This window comes from Rattus rattus, chromosome 16 (assembly GCF_011064425.1).
Source record: "Rattus rattus isolate New Zealand chromosome 16, Rrattus_CSIRO_v1, whole genome shotgun sequence".
In the NCBI taxonomy this organism is placed as follows: domain Eukaryota; kingdom Metazoa; phylum Chordata; class Mammalia; order Rodentia; family Muridae; genus Rattus; species Rattus rattus.
In genome coordinates this window covers 32,658,780-32,673,424 of record NC_046169.1, presented here as the reverse complement: position 1 = coordinate 32,673,424, position 14,645 = coordinate 32,658,780, and the positions used below count along the sequence as shown (strand labels likewise).

General features: G+C 50.2%; 1 protein-coding gene across 2 annotated transcripts in view; it reads right to left on the bottom strand.

Annotated features, from left to right (window-relative positions):
* Positions 1 to 14,645, bottom strand: part of Ptpn11 (protein tyrosine phosphatase non-receptor type 11) — a 59,759-nt gene that overhangs the window by 20,869 nt on the left and 24,245 nt on the right. For both annotated transcript variants that reach the window (XM_032886360.1, XM_032886361.1), the window contains exons 4-9: positions 13,762 to 13,954; positions 12,271 to 12,387; positions 11,745 to 11,858; positions 4,440 to 4,536; positions 1,878 to 1,957; positions 1,615 to 1,773 (exon numbers count right to left, since the gene is read on the bottom strand). In XM_032886360.1, coding sequence (XP_032742251.1) covers positions 1,615 to 1,773; positions 1,878 to 1,957; positions 4,440 to 4,536; positions 11,745 to 11,858; positions 12,271 to 12,387; positions 13,762 to 13,954 — 760 coding nt within the window. The remainder of the gene's footprint in view (positions 1 to 1,614; positions 1,774 to 1,877; positions 1,958 to 4,439; positions 4,537 to 11,744; positions 11,859 to 12,270; positions 12,388 to 13,761; positions 13,955 to 14,645) is intronic.

Below are 14,645 nucleotides of genomic sequence, written 5' to 3'. Positions count from 1 at the left end.
ACCGTGCACCATCACTTGCCTCTCGGCTGCCAGATTCAACTACCAAGAGCCCCATCTGTCTCTGATAGCTTCTATATATAAGACTGCACTCAATTTTTATATAAAGGAATAGAGGCTATCCAAGCAAAACCTCTAACCAGAACACAGATAAAACCCAGATGTTAAAACCCTATAAGCTGATTTCACTTTGGAATGATGCAAAGACAGCACAGTCTTTCAAGAAGCTGCCTGCTTTCCTGGGGGTGTGACGTACTAAGAACTCTGGGAACCTGCAGCTTCCTAAGGAAGTAGGGAGCTCAGCTCAAGGCTATGAGGCTGGAGTGTGGGGTAGGACGACAGAGGATGGCTAGGTGGTTGATACAACAATCCTCCACATCCAATCAAGCATAGGCCTATGAAGAATTAAAGACAGGAACAAGACTGTTCATTCAGCTGAGCACAGACCACGGGCTACAGGCCCACGTGTACTGGCAGTGGAAGACACGAGCTGTCTATCAAGTCCCACCGAGAGGCAGAAGGGAGGAGCTACTGTGGGAAGCACAGCCTGGGGCGAGCCAGTGCAGGAGAGTTCACGTCAGTGACAGCAGGGTCTCCATGCTAGAGTGGACGGGTGGGACAAAGGCGGCTGTAACCTTCACAGGAGTGCAGTGTGGGTGACACTGTGGCATCAATATACTCTGTTCCTATAGGTCCCTCCCTCTTCTGCTTCTGCCTCTGGACCCAGCAGGGTAACACCACCTTACCTAATCTGCAGAAGAAAGCTTATGATACGAACAACAGAATTAGCACATCTGGATGTTAAAACAGTGACTATAAACACAGTCCTGTGATCAAAACAGAAAAATCATGTCAGGAGACAGAAAATATTAAAACTCCCAACCATGCACCAGTCAGGCCTGGGAACAAGCACACTCCACAAAGGACATGTCCCGGCTCAGACAGAGGGAAAGAGAACAGACATGACTCCACCATGTAGCTAGGGCTAGGCGAGTGGCACTGAGCAGCCTTCTGTATGGCTCCTCGAGTGGCACTGAGAGAAGTGGGACTTGGTTTTTAAAAGTCAGAAGCAAACAGTAACTAAAAGAATCCATGATTCCACAGCACTCCATGAGCTCCAATCAGAAAGCACTGAACAGCACGCTGGACCCATAGGTGCTCACCTGCATCCCAGCACTGAAAGGCAGGAGCTCTAAGGGGTCCCTTTAAACACCAGGCTTTCCTGCAGAGCTCAAGGCTAGGCTGAACTATGAGACACTGTGTCTTTAAAAACAGTCAGAGAAGTGGAGGAGGAGGAGGAGGCAAATAAATACATACACTGAGACATATCCAGTCAAGTCTGTTTTTCCAGGGGGTCAGCCAGACCCACCTGACACATTCAATATTTTGTTGTTTATTTGTTTTCTGAGACAGGGTTTCTCTGTGTAGCCTTGGCTGTCTTGGAACTCACTCTGTAGACCAGGCTGGCCTCGAACTCAGAGATCTGCCTGTTTCTTCATTCTGAGTGCTGGGATTAAAGCCATACACCACCACCATCCAGAAACACATCCAAGCACACAGAGCCCAGAGCTTGGGGGGTGGGAGGGGAGAAGGAGGTGAGAGAAGATAAGTGTGTACCTTCCCTCTCTCCACTTCCTTTGTGGTCATGACAATGACTCGAGAGTTCTCCTGGAACACCATCCGCCAGAAGTCATTCACCGTGTTCTGCAGGCAGCCTTGAGTGGCAATGTAACTCTTTTTGGGTTTTGAATTGTTGCACTTGGTTTCAAATTCAGGCTAGAAATTAGGAAGAAAAGCCTTCAAGCATTTGAAAGATGGTGTCATGGGTATAAAGAGGCTACCAACAGATGGGCAGAGAACACAACAAAAGTCAAGCTTACCATGATGATGTTGGCGTTGATGTAATCAGAAACTGGCTCATTGGGATCCCCATCGTGCAGGACGACCCTGGTATGATCAACTGAGGAGAAAGAGCACAGCTGTCAGTCCTCAGAGCTTCAGTGGAAGCCAGCTGCGCTCAGGCCAGGCCAGTCTAACGGTGAGTCCTCCACAACACCAAACCTCCAGTCAGCACATGAGCAGCCTGCCCAGGACAGGAGTGCCACCGAGCATTCTCAGTAATCCCCGTCTTGGTGACACTGAGGGGTACGGGATTCATGGCTGCCACTGGGTGTGGGAGCCTTCTATGCTGTCTTTGTAACGTCTTATGGATCCAGAAGATAGGGACTAAACCCAGAGCCTTGCACATGCTAGGCAAACAGTGTGCCACTGAGCTATATCCCAGCTGGTTTCTGGTTAGAAAGAAGATTAAAGTACAAACAATGAAATCTAAGATTTTCAAAATCATAGAGGGAAAGAGAAGTGAGCAGAGTACAAACGAAGCAAGACAAGGCGTGAACTGGCTATTCCTGAAGCTAGGTAACAAAAACGTCAGCTTCTGTGTGTTAATATATTCCAAATTTTCTATAACAAAGGGTTTCTTAATGGAGGCAGAGTAAAATTTAGTATCAGTAAGACAAGATTCATAAAGTATGAGTTATCTTAATTCTGTATGAAAACATATTATCGGTGTAAAATTCTGAGTGCTCTATCAAAAGCGACATAGTTTACAATGGGAATCAGCAGCAGGGCTGGATGTGTTTCATGGACAGAATTTTGATGTTCCTCATCTCATCCCATCTCTAAAGAAATAAGACGTGTACCTCACAGATGGTGCAGGCCTGGAATCCTGGCTACACAGAAGGACGAAACAGGAGAACTATAAGTTCAAAGCCTACCTGGGCAACTTAGGAAACTGTCTCAAAAAAAAAAAAAAGAAAAAGAAAAAGAAAAGAAAGAAAGAAAAGGTTTTTAAGAAAGGGCCAGTGATGTAGCCTTGGGTTCAATCACCATTAAAGAGGAAGAAGGCTCAGAGGACACATGTGACTGATGGCTGACACAGCAGCAGGCAGGTCATCTGGGACGTGGTAAGCAGTTGTTCCCTCCAGCTTCTCCTCAGCTGCACCTTACCTGAGAGCCAGTGGAGCTCTGAGGGGGAAATTTTAAGAACAAAAAGAATTTGATCCTCCAAGGCCCCAGGACCCCTCTTCAGCTCCTCTTGATTCTCTGCAAACTCAAGTTTGCTTTTCTCATGAGAGTGATGCCTCCTCACCCTCCCATGCTTACCTATACAAGTCAGACAGCCATGTGACACACACACACACACACACACACACATGCACACGCACACGCACACACATAAAATAAGAGGCAGAGACAGGAGCACGGTAAGTGCAAGACCTGCCTATTATCAGGTAAATTCAAGGCCAGCCTGGGCAAGCTCATGAAACCCTTTCTCAAAATAAAAGGCAGAAAGCGGGCTGGATATATAGCTTCAGTCTCTATGTTCTTGCCCTTTAAGCACGAAGAACTGGGTTTGATCCTCAAAACCCACTTTTAAAAGCTGGCCATTGCAGCACATACATCTGAGCCAAATCCCGGCAAAACACCGTCAGGCAGATTCCCATGCTCTCTGACGGGCCTCATAGGGGAGTTCCTGTCTCAAAAAGCAAAGTAGGGGTTGGGGATTTAGCTCAGTGGTAGAGCGCTTGCCTAGGAAGCGCAAGGCCCTGGGTTTGGTCCCCAGCTCCGGAAAAAAAAAAAAAGAACCAAAAAGAAAAAAAAAAAAGCAAAGTAGATGGCAGCTGAGGAGCAATGCCCAAGGCCGTCCGTGTATGTGAACCCAAAGGCACACACTAACTAATTAGTGAACAAGAAAACAGAAAAAAGGGTGGGAATGGACTCCACAGGCATGCACATGTATCCACACACTAGTAAACATGAACACATGATACACACACACACACACACACACACCCCAGCTGGGGATGACACAGCACAGCAGCAGAATGCTCACCCTGACAGTGAGACCTGCCGTTCAATTTCCCCGCACTCCGAGACAAGACAAAGCGCCCTGCTTTGCGTCTCCCTAGTTCCAGATTAGGTCACACCAAATGTGCAACAGCAGAGTGAGCTCCAACCTGTGTGGTGATGGCGTCCTCACTAAAGGCCCTGCTCCCTGCCACCACGTGTACATTACAGGGGACCCAGCTTTGTTCACATGGTCCCTTCCTTGTCGCAGGAGCTGGGCCAGCAGAAGGTGATGAGCCCTGTGGGTTCTCCTTTCTCCAAGTGGGAAACAAAGGCCAGAGGAGAGAGAGGCCCTACCTCTCAGACTTGTCAAGAGGAACAAAGCCACACTCTCGGACTCTGAGGCGCGTGCCTGAGTCTGACTCTGAGTCACACAAGCCCCAGGGTTGTTACGTGTACAAAGACCAGGAAACACCACAGAGAGCCTCCTACTCTGGCATCGGGAAGGCGTCAGTCCCATCGAGGCTGGTTATGTTAGCCAGCATGTGACCCCCGCGCAGTGACTGCTACTGAGGCAGGAGATTGATACTCACAAGGCAGGATGTTTTTGTATCTATTTTTGTTTTTATTTTCTTGTCTCTGTCCTTCTTTTCGGCTGTAGAGAAGTTTGCATTCCTGTTGCTGTAGCGTCTAGAAACAGAGAAAAGTCAATTTTATCATGTATCAGATGTGCCCAAAAGAGGGAAGTGAAGGGCTGGAGAGATGGCTCAGTGGTTAAGAGCACCCGACTGTTCTTCCAGAGGTCATGAGTTCAATTCCCAGCAACCACATGGTGGCTCACAACCATCTGTAAAGAGATCCGATGCCCTCTTCTGGTGTATCTGAAGACAGCTACAGTGTACTTATATATAATAAATAAATAAATCTTTAAAAAAAAAAAAAAAAAAGAGGGAAGTGAAATGGCTCACTGGGTAAGGGCGCCTGCTGCACTTCTGACGACCTGAGTTCAGTCCCCACAGACCACACGTGAAAGACAAGAACTTCTGAATGCTGTCCTTGAGCATCCACGCGTGCACGCACACATACACACATACACACATGCATACACAAGCAAATCAACAAATGCAAAAAGTAAACTTAGATATAAAAAGTGATGCGGGGGAGATGAGGGGAAGAAAAGAGAGGTGAGAGAGAAAGAAGGGCAAGGAAAAGGAAGAGGAAAGAGAAGTAGCCAGCCTGGCCCTCGTCTGCTTGTGGAGTCAGGGCCATGGGGACGAGAGCACCTATGCCCACAGCACAGCCTCCTAACAGCAGTGCTCACAGGGACCTGTGGCAGCGGGAGCGCCTGATCCTAACCATGAGGACCCACCCGGGTGCACACAGCACCTCTCCAGTGCCCGAGACGGTGGATCACAGGGTAGGGCAGCCTGGGCCACCCTGCAACTTTGGAAAAGAACTGAGGAGGGAGGGAGAGAGGAAAGGAGGGAAAGAGGGAAGGAGGGAAGAACAACAAAATGCTATCCAGTCGCACGGAACTCTGGCTGACACTCTGTGGAGTCGGTCTACAGACTACTTAACACCTGGAAAGATGGTCGCAGTGAGCCTCACTCCCAGAACAGGATGTAAGCCACACACTTACACTGACCAGGGTACCGCCAACAGCAGCAGCAAACATACCAGGAAGGAAACATGGATACGAAGTTCAGTAAGCCTGGCCTTCTGTTTCTGCCTGTTTCACTGATTCAGCCTGTTTCCTTTTGCTGCTTTGCCCCTAAACTTGCTCCAGTCTGTGTAGTAAAGGCCTTTCAGACATGAGGCCAGCGCTAGTGAGGGCTGGCACAGGGTATGCAAGCAGAGCATGGCCGTGGCCTTCATTCACATGGACACTGGATGAGGCAGAAGCAGCTTGGTGTGAGATGACAAAGACCCCAGCCCAGCTTTGGGGTCCTCTGTGTCATGCCCAAGTCAGGACCTCAATGACAGCTGTGTCCAGAGCTGCTGCCCTACACTGCCCCCAGGAAACCTGAACTAAATGCAAGGAGTTGACCCAGAAGGAAAAAGCAGGGAGCAAGATGGACTCCAGAAGAAAATGCTAGACAGCTCTAAGGAAAAGAACTGGGGACACCATCAAGGAAAGAGATAAAGCAGGCAGGCAAAGCGAAACTGGCCCAGTCAGAAGTGGGAAAGAAGCAAGGACAGCCCAGAGTGGGAAAAGCCAGGCTGAGGCAGTCAGGGAAGTTCGTGTCCAAAATGACAACGAAGTTCTCTTTAGCGCTCAGCAAGCCTAGCTTTGTCGGTTCTGTGGTGCTGAAGATGGAGCCCAGGGTCTCTGATGTACACATGCTACACAGTGATCTGCCACAGAGCTGGTTTTTAATGGAAAATCACAGAGACAAATGAAGAGAACGAGAGACAACTAAAATGAACAGGGTAGGCTCCTCTATGAGGTGCCAACAGTGGCCGGGGAAGCTCTGCGAGGAGAGGCCGATCTATCCCACACCACAGCAGCCTGCACTACTTCCACTTCACTTAGCTGAGATCTTAAACATGGGGAGAGACGTTGGGGATTTAAAACAAGTCTTGGGGGTTGGGGATTTAGCTCAGTGGTAGAGCGCTTGCCTAGGAAGCTTAAGGCCCTGGGTTCGGTCCCCAGCTCAAAAAAAAAGAACCAAAAAAAAAAAAAAAGTCTTGGGGGCTGGAGAGATGGCTCAGCGGTTAAGAGCACCGACTGCTCTTCCAGAAGTCCTGAGTTCAATTCCCAGCAACCACATGGGGGCTCACAACCATCTGTAATGGGATCCGATGCCCTCTTCTGGTGTGTCTGAAGACAGCTACAGCGTTCTCATAAATTTAAAAGAAATAAAAAGGTTCTGACTCTCAGTCTCAATATACACTGTTCAGCCTTGGCACACAGCTCATAATGCAAGTCTTTAGCTGGTGGGGACCTGAACAGAAAGAAATAAGAGCTGTAGAACCTGGACAATGCAATGCTTATGAGCTTTTTAAATGAGTTCGGATCAAGTAATTAAAGTCATCTGCCTTCTGGGAGCTGGCGTTCTCTGACCTTGAGTTGGCCTCAAAGGTGATGAGGTAGACGGGTCAGAGAGATACTATTCAAAACTAAGTACAAGCACTGAGGGGTCCGATCCTTCAAAAGCAGCCAGAGTGAGGAGCTGGGGGCCCTGGCAATGGTGACAGGGAAAGGACCTGCAGCTTTACTAAAGCTTGTGACCATCGCCTATGATCCAAACTTCATGTGACGTTTATCCATAAGATCATGTTGCAGGTCATCTCAGTAAAAGGTGGGGCCTGCACCTGCCTGGTCTAGCTGAGCTCCTACAATGGGGGTGCTACCAAGAATGACCACGCCAGAGTAAACTCGAGAGTTTCACGTCACCTTTGTCAGCACAACACCCATCAGGAGCTCTGTGCAACATTCCCAACTGCCTCTTGCACATGCTATGGCAATCACGTCAGGCTCCCAAGGGCCCAGTCCAGGCCCTGCACGCAGGCAGTTGGGTGCTGATTCACAGCAGTGAGCAGCCTTCAGGGATAACAAGTGGGTAACGCCTACCCCGGCTTTCCCTCCATTACTCTGCAGCCCATCCCTACGCATGTCCAGGGCCCAAACTGCTCAGGCCTTTTCACTCCCACAATGAGAGCAGCTAGCTGGCCAATAAGAACTCAGGAGTTAGGATTGCCTATCCTATGTCTCCAGAGGCGCTCCAGCTGTAGCAGAGATTAGCAGCTAGCCTCTGCCAAAACCACTTCTTCTGGGCACCAGGCAAATCGGGACAGGAGTGTGACTGTACTCAGTAGCCCTGCCCTACTCCAGGGTTGGTGTGCTGCAGTGTCCGGCTCGCCAGCAGTCCTGTGGACCCGCACCGTCACTCAGCGGCTGCACTGAAGACAACGCAAAGACAGGCAACAAAAAGCAAAACTGGGACACAGACTGGTGATGCCATTTCCCCAGGAATTACAACCAAATCATGAGCTCTAGAAGAGCAGAAGTCCAAACAGAGCCAGAGGTGGAGAGACACCACCCCTATGCAACCTCAGAAATCGTCAGGAGGGGCTGGAGTGAAACGTTCTGCTGCTCCTCCACGAGATCTGGGTTTGGTTCCCAGCACCCACCCAGCAGCTCACGATGTTCTATGACTCTAATTTGAGAGCGTTAGATCTAATATTCCAGGAATAATCTCTTCACAGTACACATGCATGTGGAACACAGGTACTTATGCAAGGAAAACACCCATGTACTCAAATCTTTGGGAAAGACAACACTTCGTTCATCTGTGCTGGGTCAGGGACTGCTCTTCTGAAGAAGTCACAGGCCACCCAGAAATGAAGGCAGCACTGATAGTCAGCTGAAGAAGGGCGGGTGAGACTGGGCAGCACGTCTAGACACGGCGTCTGAGGAAGTGGAAGGCTGAAGAGAAATGGAAGTCAGGAAAATGGCAGAGGACGGAGGCGGCAAGGCAGGACAATCCCAGGCCAGTGGAAGAAAACACGCCTGGCCAACTTGGAACGGACATAAAACAGAAGCTGAAACCATCTGTCAGCTGCCACCCATGAGGACATCTTTCTGACTTTTCTTGACAGTCAGATTCTTGGTTCTTCAAAATGAAAATGCCATGCTTCCAAACGGAAAAAAGGAGTCACTGAAGGTTCCTGAATAGAAAGGCTCATGATAAACCCTGAGATTAGCATAAAGGGTGCTATGGCACCAGAGGCAGGGGATGCGATGGAGAAGCTCAAGTCTTCTCAGGTAGGAGACCTGGACATCGGCTGAAATCCTCTCTCCATGCCCTGCCCACCTGAGCCTCCTGCACAGGTCCACATCTCTTCATGCATCTGGAGACAGAATTAGACGCCCAGTAGCTCAATGCTCAGCAGGACGCAGACAAGGGAAATACCTCCCTTCCCAAGGATTGCAGACACAGGCTGGAGCAGCAGGTCTTCCCATTCTAGCCATGGGAGAAAGAGAAGGAAATCACATCAAGGGCACCAAGGACCCGGCCTTCAGCTCCAAAGACAGGAGAAGGAGTGCTCGGCCTCTCGAGGAAAATGGCCTGCTTGGAAGGCATGAGTCTCAAGAGCAAAGGACGTGGGCAGCGGAGTGGAAAGCCGCCCAAACCGTGACGTCAGAGCACTAAAGCAGCACAAGCTTGTGATGCCCGGTCAGAGTCAGAACAGGAGCGCAGGACAGCAGGACAATCAGCAGGGAGGGAAAGGAACCAAGCAGGGGTGCTCTCCTGCTGGTCAGGGAGGGAACAGAGAGGAAGAGGGGGACAGGGAAGGAGAGAACTTGTCTCAACAAGACAGCAAAGCATGGTGGTGGATGCCTGTGAACCCAGCACTTAACAAACCTGAGGTCAGTACAGGCTTGTCCCAACACTGAAGAAGGGGAAGGATGCTGAGGGTGTACCTCAGTTGGCAGTGCGCTTACACAGCACACACGAGCTCGGCCTAATCCCCAGCACTGCAGAAACTGGCTACTTAGAACACAGAGGCAAGGAGTTTAAGGTCTCCAGCCTCACAGTGAGCTTGAGGCTGGCCACCTAGCTATGACGCCCTGTCTCAGGTAACAAAAAGCGTCAGTGGCATCTCTCCAATGAGCTACCTCAGTCCACAGGGAGATCCCACTCGAAGGCTCACGGTTCCAGATGGAAGGAGCTAAAAAGAAACAGAAGCTGCAGAATGGCCACTCACGGCCTCAGAAGAAGCAGTGGTGTCCTCCACAGCAAAGGGTAACAAGGAAAGAGCCTACGGCAAATGTAATTCCAGAGCCAAGGCCAACAAAGCGGGGGGTGGGGGGGGGGGACAGCTGTGCTGTTCGAAACAGGACAGAGCTCGACTGAGCAAGGAAACCTCAGAGCCTGACACTGCTCTGCCCGGGAGATGGTGCTCTTTTCCCTTATATTTTTGGTTGAGCCCAGCCTTTAACAGCTGAGCCATCTCTCCAGCTCAGTGCTCTTTTCTCAAGCTGGGGCCTCCAGGGAAGGTTCTGGTTTGCCACTAGCCTGTGACCTGAGCATTTGGAGCCTGCAGCTAGAGCCTGACTGAGGGCTGCCCTTCAATGTCGACTGATTAGTCACCAAGGGAATATGTCCCCTAGAGATCACCAGCGAGAATTATCACTCTAGACAGCACCCTGGGGTGCAGCCAAAGGCTTGTTTCCATGAAGCATGACTGCTTCTGAGAGTCCCAGCACCTACAAGCAGGACAGAGTCCCTGTGGAGAAATCAGAGGGGGCAGCAGCTAAAGGCCCTAGGGCTCCTCCCCAGTCAGAGGCCAGCAGAGCCATCAGGCAGGACAGGACAAGCGCCCTCTGAAGGACCTAGTGAGGCAGAGCAATCTGACATCTCGTCTGCAGGACCCCTCAAAGCTCTGACTTACTGCACAACCCCAGCAGTGCAGATGGGACCCTGACTGGTTCCACACACAAAGTCACTCACTTTTTCCTTTTATGTTATTATTGGTGTATAGAAGACTGGCTGAATCATACATGTTTTCCATGGCCACTGAGTATGCTCCCCGCTTCTTCCTCACCTCCTGACCTGAGATTAAGGCCTGACAGGCTTGGGTTTCCCACAGCAGGGCACAGACTACACTAAAGGCAAACTGATATCTACCTGAAGCTATGGCCTATCATCTCCTCTGTGTAAGGGGAATGGTTCTCAAAGGGTCCACGCCAATGCCCCTTAGGAGACCAGACCCAAGTTCTAGTCCCTATGCATCACTGCAGAGCAAGAACCAGGAACGTCTACAACAGGCCTATCTCCTGGCTGAGATTATCAACCTCTACACTAAGGAGGGTGGACAATCTACTTGATCTTTCTGACCTCACACTCCTCTGTGGAGTGGAACCAGCACCTCCCTCCGAAAGCTGTCTGATACACGGTGGTACAGAGAGCTGTGGAGTCCCACACAAAGCATGGACTAACCAGTCCTGTAAAACAGAAAGTCGGGAGACAGAGGGGGAAATGGAGGAGGGAGGGTGTCAGCAAGACAGCTGCATACCAAACTATCGAAGAATAAATTAAAAATATTCTCTAAAATGGACATGGTGGTGCACACCTTTAATCCCAGTACTGGGAAGGCAGATGCAGGCAGATCTGAGTTAGAGGCCAGCCTGGTCTACTGAGCAAGTTTCAGGCCAGCCAGGGCTACACAGAGAAATCCTGTCTAGAATAACCAAAACAGAACATAAATGTAGGCAGAGTGCAGACCTTTGTGGGTTTGTGCCGTGAGCAGACCTAGGTGACATAAGGCACATGACTGTGGAGGGGAAGAGGTCAAAGTCTGTCTGCAAAGCTCTGGTCAAATGAGCAAGGAGAGAAAGACAGACATACCAGAGGACACACGGGTCAGCAGCATATAAGCAAGCACATAGGGCCACAGACAGGCTCACACACAGACAGGCTCACACACAGACAGGCTCACACACAGACAGGCTCACACACAGACAGGCTCACACACAGACAGGCTCACACACAGACAGGCTCACACACAGACAGGCTCACACACAGACAGGGCTCAGGACTGAAGTCAGCCCCTTAACCTTCCTGCTGCCATCATGTGAACTCACAGCCAGGGCCCTTCTCCTGGCCTCACTCAGAGCACAGGAGCTGTGGTTTGTCTGAAGCCCCTCGGATGGCAGAGGAATTCTATCCTTGTTTTCCTGGGGTCCTGCCAGTGGTCTGAACCAAAAAGTAAATGGAGCTGCTGGTTCACCTGTCGGAGACCAGGAACACAATGCCCTTGTGCTTCAGAGAAATCACCTCAGCAACCTGCTGCACACACAGCAAAAGAAGCCAGGCCCCGCACAAGGCTCCCCCTCACCCACTCAAACATCACCTAACAGTGCACGGAAAAACAAGGTGTCAGTGACTTACCTCAAATTCTTCCCAAAAGCCCTGTTTGACTTTATCTGTGGTCTCGGCTAGCTTGCTTAACTCTCGAACCCGGCTTTCGATTTCAGCGGCATTAATACGAGTTGTGTTGAGGGGCTAAGTTCAGCAGTGGTGGAAAAGGGAAAAAGCATGTTTTAAACAGTATTGATGCAGAAAGAAAGACTTCACAAAAGCGAAGGCGGGAGGTGCATCATCCCAAATGTGTGCATGTGCTTGTGCGTGTGTGTACGGTGTCTGTGGTCGCTGAGGTAGATCAGGGCCCCTTCCTGTCTGTTTCTCAGCCACGTGGTAATCCCCATGCACCGAGTGTGTTCCCACCATGTAAACATGCCAGCACAGGCCCAAAGCAACAGGGCCAAGTGGCTGTAGGACCCCTTGAACCCTTTCCCCTATTAACCAGCCCTCGTGTATCTTGTCACGATGACGCAAGTCGACTAGTATGCTCATGTGGGAGACTCCATGGTAGAACTCTCTCGACCCGGAGGAGAAGCAGCTTCTGTTTCCTAACCTGTTTGAGCTGCAGGACTGTGCCCAGTGTCTCCACCATGGGGTTCTTCTTGTAATGCTCCACCAGGTCTGTCAAAGAGTCAAAGCGCTCTCCTCCGCCAACATCGTATTTCAGCTCCTTTCAAGACCAAACAGATGGCGCCCATTAGCTCATGCTAGGTTACTGTCTTCCCACCAACTGCAGCCACTGTGGTCTTAGTGACACGAACCTATACACGGCTATCTAGAGAGCATGATGAGAACAAGGCACACACGTACCATGCTAACATACCGTGCTAACATACTTCGTGTCCACATCATCACAGTGGAGCCACACTTGACTGACAAGAGAACCCTGTCATCGGTGGCAAGTGGATGAGGCAGGAGAGCCTCCTAGTAACTCCAATAAGCCAAGTGCGAAAGGAACACACGATGTCCCCTCATTATATGTAGCATCCAAGGAAGAAAAAGTCCTACACAGTGACAAGAGGTCAGTGACTGTGAAGGACTTAGGGACAGAGAAAAGTACTGGTGACCCGGTCACACAGACGCTCAGGAGCCCCAGATGACTGCAGAGCTCCACACTGGAGACCGGATAGGAGGGCGGCGGATGCATTCTGCAGTGACGGGTGCACTGACTCAGCCGACTCAGAACCCTGAACTGTGTTCAACTGAAGCCTAGAGACTGACCCCCAGACAGGAAGCAGCGGTGCTGAGGAAGCAGGTGAGGCAGGGGACTGCGGCTCAGTGGTGGAACAGGTGCTAGGTTCCATCCCAGCACCAAAGACAACAGATGACATAAAATGTAATTAAATCAAAATCAAATGTAATGGGCTGGAGAGACGGCTCAGTGGTTAAGAGCACTGACTGCTCTTCCAGAGGTCCTGAGTTCAATTCCCAGCAACCACATGGTGGCTCACAGCCATCTGTGATGAGATCTGATGCCCTCTTCTGGTGTGTCTGAAGACAGCTACAGTGTACTCACATAAATAAAATAAATTAATAAAAAAAAATACTAACGTTAAAAAAAAAAATCAAACGTAAACTCTATCATGATGAACACACTTCCCATCACCGCCAGGTTCCTCACAGTGCCTCAGCCTGGCATCACTGCTCCCGTGATGTCATGTATGCAGCTGTGATGCTGTACTCTAGGGAATGTGACAAGGAAGAAGTCTGCATGTGTTCAGATAGACACAGGATGCTTTTCTGAAGTCTGCTGACCCCAGGGATGCACCCACAGACCTGGGAGGGCCAAGTGCACAGTGTCACCAGTCAGTGGGCTTCAGGACAGCCATGGATACATACAGCCTATCTCAGAAAAAAACAAAAAAGCCAACAGAAAAACACAGAACAAAAAAGGAAAAAAACAAGAGTGCTTCAAAATGGTGAGATGCACACAGGATGTGCATGAGCGGGCACAGAAGCACAGTTGCATGTGCTGAGGTCTGGTCCTCTCAGCAGAAGCCCCCAGTGCAGCCGCAGTGGGCCCACAGTCCCCATGGCGCCCTACCTGACAGCGGATCATGACGTGGGTCACTTTGGACTTGCCGTCATTGCTCTCCCCTTTGTCATCACCGGTGCGGACGGAGAGGACGAAGTCCCCAGGGTGGCTCTGGCTCTCCCGGACGAGGAAACTGCCATGCTTCCCCTTCTCTGTCAGCAGCTTCTCTGCTTCTTTTCCAGACAGGTGACCGTGGAACCACCTGTGTGCATGTTTGAAGGAACAAGCAGAGTTCAGCTGCAGATGCGGCAAGCTCACCCTCACTCAGCTCTCCCCAACACAGGCCCTTGGCTAACAGACAGCTTCCTCTGGGGGGCAGAGTGTCTGACAGACAGAATCTACACCTCAGACAGGAAAAATGACAAAGATACGTTAAAAATGACAACCAAAGTTCATTTTTCTTTTTTAAGGCAGTCTCACTGCGTGAGCCAGGTTGGTCTGGAGCTGTAGATCGTCCTGCCTCAGGCTCCTAAGTGCTGATATTCAAGCACTGCCACCACACCTGGCCTCCTCTCAATCACTGGAAAACAATGCCCACCAGACAGTGATGGTATACACCCTGAATCCAAACACTGGGGAGGCAGAGGCAGGTGGATCTGAGTGCTAGACCAGCTTGGTCTTCAGAGTGAATTCTAGGACAGCCGGAGCTACATGGAGAGACCCTGCCACAAAACAAAACAAAAAACCCCCCTGTATCCTCAATGCTTCCTAATTCCTTTTAAATCTCCCATCTTTGAGAGACACAATTTGACTTTTTAGTCCCTGACCCTAATGAACCAGCTGTGTGTTACAGCCATTTAGGGAAGTAAGGACGTGACAGGCCTAGCTGTGGTGGTGCACACTTACATTTCGTGTGCACCAGCTAGTTTTATGTCTACGTCATAGAAGCTACT